Source organism: Molothrus ater, chromosome 15 (genome assembly GCF_012460135.2).
Source record: "Molothrus ater isolate BHLD 08-10-18 breed brown headed cowbird chromosome 15, BPBGC_Mater_1.1, whole genome shotgun sequence".
In the NCBI taxonomy this organism is placed as follows: Eukaryota; Metazoa; Chordata; class Aves; order Passeriformes; family Icteridae; genus Molothrus; species Molothrus ater.
The window spans coordinates 12,071,607-12,088,888 of NC_050492.2; the positions used below are offsets into that span (position 1 = coordinate 12,071,607).

At 57.6% G+C, this 17,282-nt stretch overlaps 1 protein-coding gene across 3 annotated transcripts; it reads right to left on the bottom strand.

The window, feature by feature from the left end:
* Positions 1 to 379: 379 nt before the first annotated feature.
* Positions 380 to 14,447, bottom strand: TNIP1 (TNFAIP3 interacting protein 1). 3 transcript variants are annotated; one of them, XM_036391624.2, is made up of 17 exons: positions 14,336 to 14,447; positions 8,466 to 8,636; positions 7,341 to 7,463; positions 6,953 to 7,035; positions 4,786 to 4,977; positions 4,519 to 4,613; positions 4,359 to 4,440; positions 4,030 to 4,119; positions 3,719 to 3,784; positions 3,343 to 3,474; positions 3,130 to 3,258; positions 2,699 to 2,815; positions 2,267 to 2,392; positions 1,872 to 1,952; positions 1,562 to 1,756; positions 1,228 to 1,318; positions 380 to 872 (listed from the first exon to the last, which is right to left on the bottom strand). In XM_036391624.2, the coding sequence occupies exons 2-17, from the start codon at positions 8,596 to 8,598 to the stop codon at positions 847 to 849; spliced, it is 1,761 nt and encodes a 586-aa protein (XP_036247517.1). In that variant the 5' UTR covers positions 8,599 to 8,636; positions 14,336 to 14,447; the 3' UTR covers positions 380 to 846. The 3 variants fall into 3 exon arrangements, with proteins under 3 accessions (XP_036247517.1, XP_036247516.1, XP_036247518.1); XM_036391623.2 differs by having other exon boundaries at positions 4,030 to 4,122; XM_036391625.2 differs by lacking the exon at positions 4,030 to 4,119.
* Between the last annotated feature and the right edge of the window lie 2,835 nt (positions 14,448 to 17,282).

Consider the following 17,282-nt stretch of genomic DNA (forward strand, 5'->3'; position numbering starts at 1 on the left):
TGACAGTCATGCTTACAGAAACTGGGTTGTATTTGTTTTTTCCTCTCCAGCTCTATTTCATGGAGCAAGATTTGCTGTGTGCAATATCAAAGACTGTCCCCGAGGCCACTGCTGCATGGAAAGGCAGAGGGGGCAGCAGGGGCTTCCCTGCCCTGGCAGAGGTGGGGGCAGAAAAGGGGAGGGTGAGGAGCTGAGCTCAGCACACAGAGGGAGGTGGGGGCGCACACCTGGGGCAACAGATCCTGGGGTGCTCAAGCAAGAGTCGGGTCCCCTTGCACTCTGTCTGTGTCCAAGCACATGGGGACCAACAGCCCTGGTATCCCTCCCTCTCCCCCTCCCCACACAGAGACTGCCCAGGACAAAACCAGAGAGACTCAGGCACACTTCAGTCCTTAAATAAATACGAAGACACCAACCACCCTCAGGCCGGGCCACGGCTGCGGCCAGCACCTGCCTGGGGGTGTGGGGTCTCCCACCACTGGGAGAGTCCCCGCTGTTACCCACTCCTCCAGGGGCTCTGCACTGGGGCAGCTCCTGGCAAACACTGGCTCCTCTTCCCTGAAGACCTGGCTTGGGTCTGTAGCGCTGCCAGGCCAGGCCTGGCTCCTCGTGGGGAAGGGGATGGCCGCAGGGGACTGACCCCATGCTGGCTGTCACCACGATGGCACCTTCAGTCCCTCCTTCATGATATCCTTGGGGGAAGGCGCTGCTGAGCCCCCCACGTGCAGCAGCACGTCCTTGCACAGGAATTGGCGGCCGGAGGAAGCTCCTGGACACACACACACGGGCACACACACACACCCTACTCCTCTTCCACTGGTGTCGGAGCGTGGCCGGTCCTTGGCGTTAGGGCAATCCGGGACCTGCCTGTTCTGAGACACAAGAGAGAGATGGCACAGGGTAAGCACAGCTCTTCATCTTCACACAAGCCCCACAGGAGGGATGCCAGCCATGGCATGGTTGTTATCCCTGAGCACCAACTGCCATAACTCCATGAGCTGTTTGGGCTCAGCCTGACTTTAGGTGCTGTGGAGATGCTGGCAAGGATGTAGCAGGGACCAACCCCATAGCAAAATCATCCCCTCAGCTGATGAGAGGTGGGGGCTAAGGGAAAATGGCCACTGTCTGGAAAGATGTGCCCCCATCCCTCCCCCATGTGTTTAGCCAAGTGCCCCAAGTCTCAGGGTGAAGGATGGGCACCCCTGTCAGGGAGGGTCTGAGCCTTACCCATGTCCTTGGGGACTGGTTTCACCCCGGCCACTGGTTGGGCGTTCTGGCTGCGAGCCATGGCACAGGGCGGGCGCCAGGGGTACTCAGGCTGTGGGAGGAGATGGAACAGAGACAGGGAATTACCTGCCATGTGAATCATCAGGCAACACACTGACTGACTGACAGTGTGTGAAGAGGAGAGGGAGGGGGAGGAAAGGGGCTGAGCAGTCACATGCCACCAGCACACATGTGCTCAGCTCCCTGCTCTGGGACTCTGGGAGGGCAGGGAGCCCCAGACCCGCCCACACGTCACCCTCTGCTCCCCCTCCTGCTGGCACAGGTGGAGTCTCACCGGGGGAAAATGGTGGAAGTTCTGTCCTTGCGTGTGCTCGCCCGGCATGGCTGGCGGGTATCGGATCTGCTGCCACTCCTCGTAGCCGTGGTACATGGGGGGAGCCATGGGGGGACTGTACTGGTACTGGTACATGGGGCAGGCTGGGCCCAGCGGCCCCGGCCCTGGCTCGGCGTGCAGCCTCTCTCCAGAAGCCTGCAAGGAGCCAGGACAGATGCTGGGGAGATCCCAAGGGCAGCCTACCACCTCCCATCACCTGCAGCCCCCAGCCCCTCTGCCCAAGGAGGGTTTCCTCCCATCCCATCCCTACCTGTTTGTGCTGTTTCAGCAGCTTCTTCAGCTTCTCCTTCTCCTCCTTCTCCCTCTGGCAATCGTCTTTGGAGGCTCGCAGCTGGGAGGAAGAGGGGTTAGTGCAGAGCCCACCCTGCCACTCCCCATCTTCATGAGTTAGGGTTGCTGAGGGAATGTCTGCATCAGTCTCCCCGCATCAGACCCCCAGGAGAGGTGCAGAAAGAGGAGATGAATAAAAGGAGATTCTCTGGCAGAGACAAGCAGAAGAAAACACACCCCTCTGGCCTTCCTGTCCTTCAGCCCCTACTCTTAGGTACGTACAGGGACTGTGACACTGGGGGCAAGCATTTCTGAGACACATGGAGTTCACATGGGGCTCCCAGAGTGCTGCTAGTAGCATCCAGCACTGCTCACCTGGTTGTTGGAGAGGACCAACTGCTTCTGCAGATTTTCCAGCTGCTGCTTCAGCTCTTCCTTCTCCTCATTCATCCTCTCCCTGTCACTCCGCTCCCGCTGGAAGTCTTCTTCAAAAATTTTCACCTGGCAGGAAGGAAGAATGTGGGTGCACCTGGCTGAGGGCAGACACCTCCCCTAAGCAACCCCATCATTGTGCTGCCATCCTTGACTCCACCAGCCATGCCAAGCCCCAGGCATGTGGGCTGGCTCCATGGCCCATGGCTGCAGTCCTTCTGGATGAATGCCTGGAGGATGCTGAGTTGGGTCCCCAACTCCCACCACCCCAGCACTGACACCTGCCCAGCTGCTGCTGGCACACGGTTCTTTGCTGTGGAAATTCAGGACATGTATTTCCTTGCCTGTCCCCAGTGGCTCTGTGCCCTGCCCTACCTGCTGCTTGAGTAGCTCATTCTGGGTCAGCAGCTCCTGCTGTGGCAGCTTCCCTGCTGGCTCCATGGCAAAGATGGGTGGTGGAGAGGCTTGGACATTAAGGGCCTCTTCTAGTGCCTAGAGAGAAAGAGAGAAGAGCAGGGTCAGAGCAAGTTCAGTGCCCAAGATGTCACTGGAGGACCCTGGGCATGTGCCCAGCATAGGAAGTGGGTATAACTGGGCAGGGGCAAGAGGGACAACAGACTCTCCTTGAACCCCCCTTCCTCAGAGCCCAGAGGGATGCGGTGGGCCTCACACAAGTGGAGGGCCTGACGCATGTCTCTGCCTGAGCAAGAGTGGGTTATCAGGGTCAGTTTTGGATTCAAGAGAGGTGAAAATACTGGAGAACATTAAAGACATTTTGCAGTGAGGAGTTGTGCCCTGGCCCCCACCTTGTTCAGCCTCTGGATCTCCTTTTCCTGGTATTCCCGCTGCCTGGTGACCGGAGCCAGCTGCTCCTGCAGGAACCGCATCCTCTGCTGCAGGTCCCTCACCTCCATGGCCAGCCTCTCCTTCTCTGCCTGCAGGACCCAGGGTGGGGGGAGATCAGCCAGGGCAGGGCAACAGGGCTGGCAGCTCCCTGTCACCCTTCCCAAGGGACTCACCTCCTCTGTTTCGATCCGGGACTTGGCCAGGAGCAGCTTGCGGTCAAAATCCCGTTGCTTTTGCTCCCGCTCCGACTCCAGCTCGGTCACTGCCCTGCGGGCCTCAGCCAGCTCCTGGTGTAGGTCTGTGACCTGCCAGGAGGGAGTGGGGACATTGGCCTGGAAGGACTCACACTGGGGGAAAGGAGGCACAGGCAGCCCCCAAACCTCCCTACACCATTTCCTCTGAGTGCCCACAGCCTGCACCCAGCAGGAATGTGTCGCCCAAGCACCCAGCCCTGAGCACCCAGCAGGAATGTGTCCCCCAAGCACCCAGCCCTGAGCAACCAGCAGGAATGTGTCCCCCAAGCACCCAGCCCTGAGCACCCAGCCCTACCTTCTGCTCGTACTTCTGCTTCATGGAGCGGAAATGCTGATCCCATTGTTTATTCACCTCCAGCAGCTGCAGGGAGAGAGGGATGGCTGAACAGGAGCCCAAATCCTGCTACGAACCAGCTGTGGTGGTCCCCAGCAGACTCCTGTCATGAAAGCACTTTGGGGACCAGCTGGATGGAGATCCCAGCTCCAGCAGTGCTTCCCTGCAGCTCTGAAGCCCTGCCCCAGTCTCTCGGTGCCATCCCAGCCCTGTGCCCACTCTGCCCACTCCCCGCCTCCTTAGTGGTGCCTCCCTCCCAGCCTGGTCCTCACCTCCCTGCGCTGGTGCTCCAGGATCTTCACCTTCTTTTCCTTGGCCTCCAGCTCTTCTCTGCCCGGCGCCTTCTCCACCATGGCCCCGCTCTGCTGGACGCGCACGGGGGGGACCCTCAGGGCTTTTGTGGAGGCTGTGCCCAAGGCCGGCTAAACTCGAGCCAGTTCCCCTCCCACTGCCTCCCCCATCCCCTTGAGACCCTGAGAAGTCCTGCTGGTCACACTGGGACAAACTGGGGGCTCAATTAAAATGAGGCCATCTTTGCTGATGTGTCAGCGGGCTCCCTGCCTCCTTCCCAGCCCTCTCCAAGGAGATGCTGCCTCCTCACCTGCTGCTGCTCAGCAGCTTCCCTCTTCCCACTGTCCTGGCTGCTCAGTGTCACCATCCTCCGGAGCTCCTGGTTCTCACACCTGTGGGCAGGAAGAGATGGGTCAGCAGGAAGAAGCTTCCAGGGCAGCTCTGTCCCCATCCACAGAGCCCATCCTCACCTGAGCTTCTCCAGAGCCTGGTTTCTCTGCTCCAGGTCATGCTCCAGCTTGGTGCGCAGCTCCTTGTTCTCACTGTGCAGTGTCTCACACAACGTCTGCAGGGTGAACACTGGCAGTGTGAGGACCACGGCCAGCCCTGGGTCACCCACACCTCCCACCAAGCCACGCTAAGGACGTGGGTGTCCACCTCAGGGTGGGCATAGGGGTTTGGAGGGAAAAAACACCAGGGGGAAACCCTCCATGAAGTGCCAGGCCAGCCTTGCTCACCTGCAGGAACGACGTTCTCTGCTCATTCTTGTGCACCTTGGAGGCCAAGCGCTTGAGCTCGGAGGCCATGTAGCCCATGCGCACAAAGACCTGGTCCTTGCTGGCCTCCTTGGCACAGCCACTCAGTGTGTTCTCCAGCTGCTGCAGCTGGGGCAGCAGGTTGGCATCCTCGTTTGGTGCCTGCTCCAAGTCCTGGGAATGGGATCAAGTGTGGTCAGAGCAGTTAAAGGAGCATTGTAAAGTTCCTCTTAGGGCAGATTAACTTCATGTCCCATCTGGGCTGTGGTGGGGAGCTGGGCCAGCACCAAGACACTCTGCAGCACCTCTCAGTACACTGAAAAACTGTGGCAGCTTTGTAAAGATCTGATTCCCAGGTGCTGGATATGGCACACTGAGTCCCCGGGTGGAGGAGGAAATGGCAGCTGCTCGTGGATTCCCTGTGCCCCCTGGCAGTCTGAGCAGAACATGCTCTCAAATCGCTGACAGCAATGGAGGCATCTCCACCCTTGGTCTCCTCCACCTGAGCTCTTCCAGTCTGCACCAAGACTAAAAATCCCAGCTCCTGAGACTGCCCTCTCTATGTACACCCTGGTGTGTGCTGGAAGGGGTGGTGGTCTTACCCCAACTCCCATGTTTTCCTTCCACCTGTCCTACTTCTGTGCTCCCTGCTGCTGTGGCATGCCAGGCACCAGGAACCTGAGCCCTTTGGCAGGTGACAGCCAAGCGGGTGATGCACCAGATTTAAACAGCAGCTGGGAAAGCCCAGGTCACACCCACCAGTGCCAGAGTGTACCCTGCCCATGGGGAGTGTCCCCGGAGGTTTATGCTCCCCTGGTGTGGTTGGTTAAGTCTTCCATAGCCTAGGAGGTGCTGCTGGCACAGCAGCTGGCACACATGGCACTGCTGGGAGGAGCTGGGGTTGTGCTGGCACACCTATGCCTGCTCCACTCCCAGCCCTGCTGACTCACCTGCTGCCTGTGGGAATGCCCCAGATTGCACCACAGGGCAGCCCAGTGTGTCCCCTGACCCCGGAGTTTACAGCCCCAAACCTGCTGTGGGAGTGTGTGTGTGGGGCACAGCCAGCTCCTTCCACCCATGTCTGCTGGCAAGGGAGGCAGTGAGGACCCAAGCTGGGAGAATCCAGGTGTGAGCACATGACTTGGACTTGGCTCAGGCACCAGCAGCTGGTAGCCAAGCAGATCCTATTCTGCTCTCCATCACCTCACAGCTGCACCCCAGGAGTGTCCAGTAGGACTCAACCCTTCCAAGAGTCTCTCTGGGCAATGATAACAGGATGTGCAATGAGAGCATGTCCTCTTACTGGTGCCAGCTGATGTTCATTCCCTTTGGGCTCCTCATCCTTTCTCCCCTCCATTCCAGCACACAAAAAAGCAGAGCAGGACAGGATGGGGCAATGACAGTCAGGAGGGCATTCAGGTGGCAGCAAATGGAGCACACAGAGCTTTGGCTAGGGCAGACCCTGTCAGCAATGACAGGACTTGGAGGCCTGGTCCTCCCACCCAGTGTGGGCACCAGCTGAACATCAGAGCATCACTGACAGCTACCTGGGTAGTCACAGCTCTTCCTGTCACTGTCATGTGGCATCTGCAGACATTGGTGTCCCCATCTGGCTGGGGCTGCTTCACTGGCCCCTCACCCAGGCCCAGCCAGGCCAGTTGTGTTTGGGGGAGGACCCTTGCCCAGTTTATCCCTCCTCTGTGCTTTGCCCAAGGGCTTCTTTGACATGGGTCAGCCAGCCCTGCTGGTGCCTGCCTGGGTACAGAGCTGAAGCCCTTCACACCCTCAAACCCCTGACACTGGCTCAACTCCCCAGCTGCCAACACCAAATCCTGCAGGCAGCAGGACCACTCACTGCTCTCCTGCCCTCTTGGGGAAACCCCTGCACTTGGATAGCAACAATCTCAAGCTCTAAGGAGGATCCCTGCAAGGGGAGGCAGCAGGTCAGAGCTCCCCAGGGAATGGCAGCCCAGGATGCCCATCACACAAAGAGAGGAACCACCAGGAGTGCAGCAGGGGAGCTGACCCCTCCTTTCAGGTTCATCCCTGTTTCTGGAGGGTAAAGGCTTCCTCCTTTTGCTTTAATGAGATGGACAGTGCCTCCCTCTGCAGCCATGCCAGCACCAGCTTCCACACTCAGCAGACTCACAGTGGGAGGTGATTTCTGTGCTTCCATGTCCGGCTGGGCACTGCCTGGGGCTGCCCGTGCAAAGCTGGGATCAGGGCCGACGGCTGTGGAGAGGGGAGAGGAGGCAGCCATGAGCCTTTTGGAGAGCAGGGCCTCTCCACCCAGCACAGGCATGCAGACAGCACACCCCTGCAAGCTCAGGCACTGATGGATGATTTCTACCCCAGCTATGGGGATGGGACAGAAACCTCCTTTTAGAAGGGAGGATGGCAGCGGTTTGATACACTGCAGAGATGACATGGCTGCAGGGGACCTTCATTAACGTCTCTTGCACAGCCTTTCCCTTCCCCCAAGCTGAGGATTCTGAGCCATCAGGTTATTCCTCCCCCATGAGCCTCACATCTCCTACCTCCAGTTTCCACCAAGTCCTCCAAGGAAGATGATCCAATCAGCATTTTATTGTCCTTCACAAGGTCCTCTGCCTTCTGCCGCAGCTTGGATGCCTCGACCTGGGACTCCTCCAGAAGCTCTCCTGTTGTGGGCAACAGAAGGATGCTCAGCCTCCTTCCCCCAGGGCCTGTCCTGCAGTAGCCCTATCCACCAGCACTAAAAACCCCATCTGGCTGGAGCAGCACCCAGAATAGCAGTTCTTCAGCTGGAAACAACTATTCTGGGATAAATCCAACAGCAAAGCTGGATCAACGGCTCACTGGTTTCAGAGATCCTCCTCATGCTGACACACAGAGCACTGGTTACAGGAGGCAGAAGGCACCACTGTGGCTCTCCTCTGCTTCCAAGAAGAGGCAAATTTAAGCCTGGGTGGTGGACTTACAGGTCCAACCTCCCCACTTTGGGGTCTGCCAGGAGCAAAGCAATCCTCCCCCGATGAGGGGGGGCTGCTGTCACACCAGTGAGTCCCTGTCCCAGGTAAGGGCATGGTGACACAGCGGGAATCACGAGGCAGGTGGAAATTCGGCTGCAGAAGCAGGACTCAAAGGAGGAAGCTGGCTCACGAGACAGAAAGCAAAACTGGGGGTGGGAGCGGGGGAAGGCTGACAAGGAGAAGAAGGAGGGTGGCACAACTCAGCTGGAACATTTCAACACTGGCATGTTCCTGCTGCCGCAGGGAGTGCTCAACATCAGATTCCTTGAGAAACACCTGGGAAAAGCCCCTGGCCCAACAGCATTTGCAGGAGGTGGGGATTTTCATCAAAAGCAGAACTGGTCCCAGCACCCATGAACTTCAAGAAGGTATCCTTGCTTCAGCACTTGTCTTTTCTTTCCAGCCATTTATTCCAGCATGAAACACCCCAGAAGTTCAGCAAAATTCTTGCTCCTTTTGCATTGCCACGTGAAAAAGCTCAGACATCCTGCTCAACCCTCCAGGACAGGGAGAGCTTTGCTGCTGCCCCAGTGCCAAGACCCCCAGCTCCTACAAGCACCTTCCTCAAGCAAGCAAGCAAGCCCTGGCTTTGTGGGCACAGGCTGGGCTGCCCCAAAGGCAGATCTCATCCCCCTGGCACGCAGCAGTTACCGATAGACTTGATGCCTTGCATCTTCTCCTTCAGGCGGGCGTTCTCCTCCACCAGCCGCTCCAGGGCCGTGGATCCATTCTCCTCTGAGCCCCCACCAGGGTCATAGATATGATAAGGTCCTCTCCCTTCCATGCCTGCTGTTCAGTCGCCTGCCTCCCAGCCAGGCATCCCTGCAAGGCAATGGAGCACGGTGTCACCTTTCTCTAGCTCCAGTTGGTGCCACAATCACCTGGTCCCAACTCTATGGGGGTCTAGAGTGCTGCATTGGTGCCTCACTGCTCACCAGCCAGCCAACAAGTGACCCAGGTGAAGGCACTTCCCCCTCCAGCCCTGCCTGGGGAGAACGTGTGGGGTGACTCACAGCCATGAGAACTGTCACACGAGCAGGCATCACCAGCAGCCCCACTTGGGGCTGGCTCTCACCCATGCAGGGCACTGCAGTCACAGAGAAGGCTGCAACCCCTGGTTGCTGCATGCCAGGAGAGATGAAGATGCAGCTCAGGAGCATTCACCCACACCAGAGCAAACCTGGGCACTGTCACCAGGGCATCCTGCTCAACACATGCTCTTTCTGGGGTGCATGAAGGCTTGTCAGGGGCTGTCTGGGGACAGGCAGTGCCTGCAACTCCAAAAGCCTTAACCAGCAGCTGAGGGGAGGTTTGGGCAGTACTGGGGGATGAGCCCCAGGAGCCAGGCAGTGACCTACTCTGTCCTCCTGCTCAGCCAGAAAAACCGGCTGCCAGCAGCGTGGCTTCCTGAACTGGGCACAGGAAACATCCAGGCATGAGCCAGGCTGGGAGCAAAGCCCAAGGAGACAAAACACCCACAAGCAGGATGCTAACTGCTTTTCAAAACCCATGCACTTGTGCGTGGCCTAAGGCCTCCCCCTTGCTGAAGTCTGGCCTGGGGACAGCTGGGCAGGATTCTGGCTCCAGGTCTCACCCATCTCCTGGGGGCATAAAGCAGCAGCTGTGAATCACAGCACAACTTATCAGAACTATCCTCCCTGATGCCACTTGTCAGGACATGGAGCAGAGCAGCAGCTGAGAAGGTCCTGGTGCCAGCTGAAGCTGGGATGCTGCCTGGGGGCACAACAGGAGCACCCCGAAGGGCTCTTGTCCCAGCCAAGACAGCTGGTGAGCAGGAGAGGGCTGAGAGGAGGCATTTAGAAAGGGGAAGGGGGGTAGTCTGTACCCGAAACTGTCTCAGCCTCAGACTAATGCTCATACCATGAGTGATCCAGGCTGATCTCCAGTTTGGATGACCTGCCTCCCAGGGAGCAGCAGGGACTTTCCAGATGACAGCTGTCACCTGGCAGCATCCACAACTGGAACAGCAATTAATGCCTGCATCAGCAACAGGGAATTAGGCCTGGCCTCAGCAGCTCCCTGCTTCTGGGAGATGCACTGGTGCCTCTCATCATCCTCCAGCTCTGTGGGTGCTGCCAAGCCCTCCATTGTCTCTGGCCCCTTCATGGGGAGCCAGTGACCCCATCCCAAGCAGCTGGAAGTGCCACTGGGAGCTGCCCAGCTGTGTGGTGTGGGGTGAGCTGAGGAGAGGCTATTCCTGGAGCCCAGAGCAGCTGACAGGAAGCTGTGGAAGAGCCAGGGCCATTTCTGAGCCGTGGCTCCCAGCGATGGCAGCACTGTCACAGCCAGCCTTAAACAGAGGGCAGGTTTGGATCAGGTATTAGGGAGAAATTCTTTACTGTGAGGGCGTGAGGCACCAGAACAGGCTGCCCAGAGCAGCTGTGCATGCCCCATCCCTAGAAGGGATCAGGGCCAGGTTGGATGGGCCCAGCATGTACCCAGTGGGGCCCTCGTGGCTGGGAAATGCCATCACCTGTGCCCATGCCACCTGCCCGGCCAGCCTGGCAGAGGATGGGGACAGTGCCACAGGCTGGCTGGGGACCCGAGCCTGCTTCTCACTGCTGTCCAGTCACCACATGCTGCTCCAGACCTGGGGCTCTGGTAGGAGCTGGGTACCAAACCCACCCTGCAGTGACCACCTTGTGGGGCATCTGCATCCTGCACCGGGATGAGCCCAGGTGTGTGTCAGGGAAGGTTGGAAGAGGAGGAAGAAGAGGGAAGAGCTCCCCTGTCCTGTGGTACCATCTCCTCATGTGGCTTGGGAGCAGCCTGAAATACCAGTCCTCATTCACTTAATGCCAGAGCCCAAACCTGGAGGTTTTCTGCCTTGTCCCATAGCACATGGGAGGTACCTGTCCCCTGTGCACCCCTGCAGGAATCCCTCAGAGTCCAGCTGCACTGACCACCCTGCCAAACAGCAGAGCTCACTCACAGTGATCCCATATTCTCCCAGCTGGATGGAGCCACTGCAAGCCTCTGATATTCCCTGTTCTCAAGATTCTATCAAGAGCTTTTCTACTCAAGGTCTGTACCCTACCAGGGAGGTTGTTGCAAAGGGACCACAGGAGCTGTTTTCAAACAACAGCTGCAGAGAGGAACTGGACTATCTCCAGCTGACCCAAGCACAGACCAACCACAAATTCACAGCAAACAATAGCCAGCAAGAGGGAGGGGTTTCCACAGCATTCCAGGCCATCACTGAGGACAGGGTGGGTGTTCCTGGAGTGGAGGCAGAGTCCAATTTCTGCAAGGCACTGCTGAAACAGAGAGGTCACCCTGGGGACCAGAGACCAAGTCACCGATCCCAGTCTTGGGTTGTATTTTTTTTTTCTTTAATAGTTCTGACAGGTGAGATTTACAGTCAAAAGTCTCATTTCAATAAAAACACAAGTGGAGGAGAGAGGAGACCATACACCAGCACCTAGCAGTGGTTAGATACGCAAAGAAAACACGACTACCACAAACTCCAGCAGAAACCACCAAACCACCAGAAAACACTTCCCTCTTCACCAGTCAACAGTTCCTAAGGTGATCTGACAATATTTCACAGCCCTGGGGCCTGAGGGCCAGGCTCAGACCGTGGCTGCAGCTCACTGGCTCCGTGCCCAGCTGTTGTCAGAGACTGCCAGACGGGCACCTGTGGGCGTTGATGGTTCCATGTGGGACACCAAGACCTTTAGGTAGCAAATTTTTAAGGCAACTCAGCAAAAGTAGAGAATGAGCGTGTGAGCGGGCAGAGGAGACTCATGGGCAAAGATGAAAGCAGAGTGGTGTTTAAATAGCTGTGCTGTGGCTTGGGAGTGAGCTGGAGCTGTCACTGCTGTCACCCAGAACAACACGCAGCACTGCCACAGCCATCACTGCTCCAGCCATGCAGAAGTGGCAGAAAGATGTGATTCCTACTTTAAAATTACTGAACACTGAAGATACCAAGGCTTAGGATGTGAAGCCTGTGCAGGAGGGGGCTGGCACTGCTGGGGGTTTGCTTTGGGCAGTGACCCCAGGGTGGGGAGCAGCCTCCCAGAGCTTGGCAGCCCTTCAATTCCCATTCTGTGATGGGAACCCCCTAAGGAGAAGGGGTTTTTCCTTACTCCAGTGCTCAACATTTGCAGGAAGCCTCCTCCGCACCAGGATCACAGGAGGTGAAAGCAAATCCCTGCAGGCTGCCAGCATAATTTTCCCATGGCTGGGGCTGCTGGGTCCCCAGCCTGCCTCCTCAGAGGGAAAGCAAAAGCCACTCAGACACCATGGAGTGATTTTGTTTCTTTGTTTCATCATTTTACTGGAAAACACTGCAGCCCCCAGACTGGTTTTCTTCTACACAGGGCTCCAGCAGCTTCCCAGACAAGGGAAAACCATTCCTGAACTGCTGGACTGGTCTCATTTGCAGGAAAGCAAAAGTAGAGCTTGCTTTAGGAGGCAGCAATTAATGAGACTTTTTGGGCACTGCAGTCCACTGGGCTGGGAGTAATAAAAGAAGAGAAAAGCAGGCATTGCAAGGCTCAGGTCTCAAAGGGAAAGGTCTGAACCTCCACTTGCAGTGTGTTCCTTTCCAGCCAGTTTAGCCACAAAGAGAGGGTGGGAAAGGCAAGAGACTACCCAAAACACAGCAGGTATTAAAGATGTTCCCAGCCAGAAATCCCACTCTTGCCTCAAAAACCCACTTTCCAAAGAGGCTTCATGAAACAACACGCTTCTGATGAGGCTGCTCACAAAGAAAATAAAGCATTTCCCTGGGTCTGCCAGGTTTACAAACACAGCTGACCGCACACAGCTGCAGAGCTCCTCAGGATGGGTTCAAGCTTCAATGCAGGCAGGACACACAGCCAGGCACGGTGGTGGTGCTCTCCTGGCACCACAGGGTGGGGATTTATGCAAGACCCTGTCTTCTGCTGCAAAGACATCTGGCTCATCCTGCCTGCTCCACTTCTCCCTGCAGAGCTCAGCAGCATCATGGCTGCTTGTCACAGCACTCCAAAGCAGAACAAGGCACAGCCACCCCTTTCCTTGCAGCCTTTCCCTTGCTTCCAAGCTACTCCTGTCCAGCTTGGTGTGCTTCAGCCAGCAACAACCAAGCTGACAGGTGATAGCAGATAGTGACACCACAAAGCTACACCAGCAGAGTGCCACCCAAAGTGCAAGAACTGCTGCTTTAAAACAAAATCTGCAATGCCACAAGAGTAGATGGTTCGGTTTCCTCCACCCACGAGAGTTTTGTACCAGCTGCTGGCAGGCAACAACCCACGGCCCTGTGCTAAATAGGTCTGCCTGGCGTAGGTCGGGCTGAAAGGGCGTCCTGGGATTTCTTGCAGAACCAGGAACGATGCCAAAGGCAGCAAAAAGCCTCTCCTGTTTTCTTCTTGCTTGCTTCACCTCACCACAGAAACAGCTCTCAAGGACGTGCCTGGTTGGAGCCTTCCTGTCTCCAGAATTCTCCCCAGTGCCCAAAGTCCAGGCTCAGGAATGCTTCAGCTGACAGCGCTCTCCATGAAATGTGCACTCCAAAAGAGCTTGTGGCAGCAGAACAGCTCCCATTCCCCCAGGGGCTGGGAATAACCCACCCAAGTGATGGGAATAACCTGCTCAAGGGAAAAGGCTGTGTTTGACTTCTTGATACAGGGGGCAACCTGTGTGCCAGGGACACAGAACAGGATAGCCAGATCTCTGAGGGGATGCAGATCCCCATGAGTCCTACCTGGAGCTACTCTCACCCAAAAGCAGCAGTGACCGGCAGCATCTTTTATGTTTTGGTTTGATTTTTTTTCTGTCTCCCCTCCATGAGGGTCTTGAACGGAATCGAGGGAGCGCAAAGGGGGAGACAAGCTGTGCCTCCCTCCCAACAGAGGAGGATGCTGCCATCCCTACTCCAGCTGTTTCAACCTCTGGATCAGCATCCGCTGCGGACACACGCGGTTGGACCAGAGGGAAAAAGTCAAAGGGAAAGGGAAACAGCACGGACAGGGGGGTCCCTGAGGCCATGGCCGCCGCAGCCCCCCCGGAGGGAGCCCAGGAGCCGGCGGTGCCCGGGGGGGGATCGCACACCGGGGGCAGCCGGGAGGCAGATGCGGGGGCCCGGGGAAACGCCGGGGTTGTGCAAGGCGGGGCGAGGGAGGAGCGGGGCCGCCCCGGGCACCAGCACCGCCCGGGGGGCCGGGGGACCCCCACCCGCTCCCCCCGGGCACCGCCGGCAGCACGGACACCCCGCCTGGCCGGGAGAGGGGAAACTGAGGCACGGCACGATTACCGCGACACGGGGCGGCTCCGGGACAAACCCCCGGGGAACGGCGCGGCCCCGGCCCCCACCGGGGTCTCACCCCGAGCACCCGAGCGGCCCGAGAACCGGCCAGACACGGGCAAGGCGCAGCCCCGACCCCGGCAGCTCCCTCCGCGCCGGGCCCCTTCGCTGGGGCGGCGCGACCCCGGTGCCCGTAAGCCCCCGGTGCCCCGGGCAGGGCTCCTGTCCGCGAGGGCGGCAGGGCCCCGCAGCGCTCCGAGCTCACCTGCCGTGCGCCCCACGGCGGGGCCGCCGCCCGGATCGCAGTCGGGGTCGGATCGGGGTCGGGGGTCTTGGTGCAGGTCCCTCCGCTCCGCCACCGGCACCGGCACCAGGTCCGCCCCCGGGAAATTCCCAGCCTGACGGACAGGCGGCGCAGCCAATGCGCGCGCGGCGGGGGCTATAAAGGGGAGGGCGGGGAGCCGGTGGGGACCGTGCCCGTCATGGCGGAGCTGCTGTTTCTGTGTCCCGTGGGTTCCCTGGGGGCACACGGGGGTCCCGCCCGGCTTGGTGGGGCTTTGAGGGGCGGTGTCAGCCAGCTCTGCGCCTTCTTCCTGCGGGAGGTTGCTCTGGCAGGGGAGCGGAGAGGCCGAGCCCTGCAGCGGCTCCCCCGGCTTGTGCAGACACAAAATGGCGGGGCCGGGGGGGCTCCTCGTGTACCCCCTCATGGCTGAGGGAGGCTGTGCCGAAGCGCTCTGATGGCCTCGGCCCCGGGAAGGAGGAGGGTGGTGCTGCCGGCTGGCCGAGGCTGGCGTTCCTCTGAGACACAGAGAATTCCCCACCGAGCCTCCAGGTTAATGTTAAATGAGGGAATTGCACTCTCTAAGCGGAGTGTGTATTTCAGGGATCCTTTTGCTCTGTGCTGCTGCTGCGATTGTGCCGTGGTGAAGCACCGAAATCGGCCAGAGGAGCACCAAGCACAGGGAGCATCTGGGTTCACTCTGCTCTTCGGGACTTGCTCAACAGCTACCTGATTTTCTTTGTCCTGTTTGCCACAAGGAGAAGGTGGTGGGTTTTTATTAAATATACGTGTAAATAAAAGCAACAAACCGGGAGTGAAGAAATCCTGCTGTAAGCAGCTGTTCTGCTCTTTGCCTGTACTCCAGACGTGTCCTCCTTAGGTCACCTGGTGCTGGGTTCATCAAGGTCCTTCACTGGAGATTGAGCTGTTTCCAGCTGCCCCAGGCCTGGCTTCTTACTCAGCTGTATTCACACAGCTCCACCACTTCTTGGGGATTTGATGTTTTGGGTCATAAAAATTAAAACCCCAGAAACTCCTTTTCCTGACTGCCCTTCACTGGCAGCAGAACGTCAGCCTGGCAGCCTGGCTGGGTTACGAGGGTCCCCGATGGGACCCTGATGTGCTCTTTGTGCTCCTGTCTGAAGTCTTAGCTGGGGATGAGAGACCAGGACCCCACACATGCCCAACATCTTCCCTTTTGTTCCCTGAAAGTCTTGTTTTACCCCAACGAGAGGCCCAGTGCTGTTCTGTAAACGCTCAGAAAACCTGTCTTCAAAGTGAAATGCAGTCCCAACAAACCAGAAAACACCTTGTCTATAAATTAATGCCTCAACCTGCATAAAATAACAAAACCCTGCTTATTTCTTTTAGGAGCAGAAGGGGTGGCTTGTTTTTGCAGCACCCCAAAAGCTGCCTACCTTCCCCTCACTCCGTAACGGGAAATCTCGCACCGAAAAAATCATTGTGCTACTCACCAGGCTGGGTCCTGGAGGGTCTGGGGGAGGGAGAGCCCTTCAGAGCAGGAGCTCTGTGTCTGCAATCCCCAAATGCAGAAAGGCTGGCCCAGCTGAGCTTACTTTTAGGCATGGAGAAGGGGAATTCCCCATGATGGAGGTCCCAGACACAGCCTCTGTGTGGTTTTGATAGGGAGCCAGGCACCACTTAAAGGGCTCTCCTGTGCTGTTCCTCCCAGGGGCCCTTCGTGTCAGGTATTAGTCAGCAAAAAGGGGATGGGGGGGGAGCTGTCGTAGAGGCTGTGATTCACTTTTAGACAACTGGAGAGCCTCGTTACATCATTTTCCCTGCCTGGGAACTTCTGGGCAACTTCACTGGGATTGCAAATGTGCTTTTCCTCAGAGAAACTGCTGCATCTGGCAAGAGGCATTGTTGTTCCACGTGTATTTCCATCTCATCATTGTCCCTATCTGGAGTCAGAACAGGATGCATCTTCCTGGGGGAGCAGGGAAGAGCTGGGTCTGTTGATGGAGGTGCACAGGTGATGGTTTTCCTGGGTTGCAGAGAATCCCTGTAAACCATCCACCAGAAGAACTGGCGGTCAGAACCAAGGCTGGAGCCAGCTGGTGCTGGAATAAACACCAAAGCTTTAAATGTTTCTATTTTATAGAGGCCGATTCCAACTTCCCCAGCTCCTTGCCAGCAGGTAGAGTTGTACCTGGCAGGGCATTTGGTCTACACTTGCCAGGTGTGAATTGCAAGGCCTGAAGAGGGCTCGGCTTTAGTCCATCTGGTTTGGGTGGCAGGAGTGTGAGTGCTGGGCAGGAGGGTGAGGAGCTGGGGGTCTGGGGTCTGCCTGCACCTGGGAACCTGTGGATGCCTCTCTCCCTCTCTAGCCAGCTGCTCTTTGTGTTTTTACCTGAGATTTCCAGCTCAGGCTGGCCCAAATGCCAGCATGAATTCCACTATGAAAATGAAAGGCTTTTGGTCCTGCTGGTCCTTCCTCATTCCTTTGGTCCCACCATGCTCCCAGGGGAGAAGACTCCCCTGATGGCAGCTGTGGTTTATGAGCACGCCTGTGTGGCTGTGAGGGTGTGTTCACAGCTGACACGTTGACACACTAGGGGTTTTTTTTTGTCACAGAGACTTGAGTTCAGCCCCTTCAGCTGCAGCTTACTGATGTGAACATGGCCCTGATTGCTGCTGTGCTGTGGGAAACGGGCTGAGAAGGAGCACAGGCTGCGGATGGGGGTGGTAGAACTCCCCTGTCCTCAGGTCCTGCTTGTCTCAGATCAAGTCTGGCTTCCTTCAAGTTGATCCCACTCTGGAGTGAGCAGGGTGGGCCCAGTGATGTGAATTCAAAGTGGCATTGGCCCAACAGCTCTTATTGCCCAAAAAAACCCCCCTGCCCTCTGCTGCTGGGCAAACAGAGCTCACTTGAACCCTGATGGGGCCAGCCAGGACCTGGCTGTCATGG

Coding starts and splice junctions, on each gene's coding strand:
- TNIP1 (XM_036391623.2), bottom strand. CDS start 8,598: ATGGAAGGGAGAGGACCTTATCATATCTATGACCCTGGTGGGGGCTCA. Junction 7,036..7,340: donor GGACTTGGTGGAAACTGGAG/GTAGGAGATGTG, acceptor CCCTCTCCACAG/CCGTCGGCCCTGATCCCAGC. Junction 4,123..4,358: donor AAGCTGCTGAGCAGCAGCAG/GTGAGGAGGCAG, acceptor GTGCGCGTCCAG/CAGAGCGGGGCCATGGTGGA.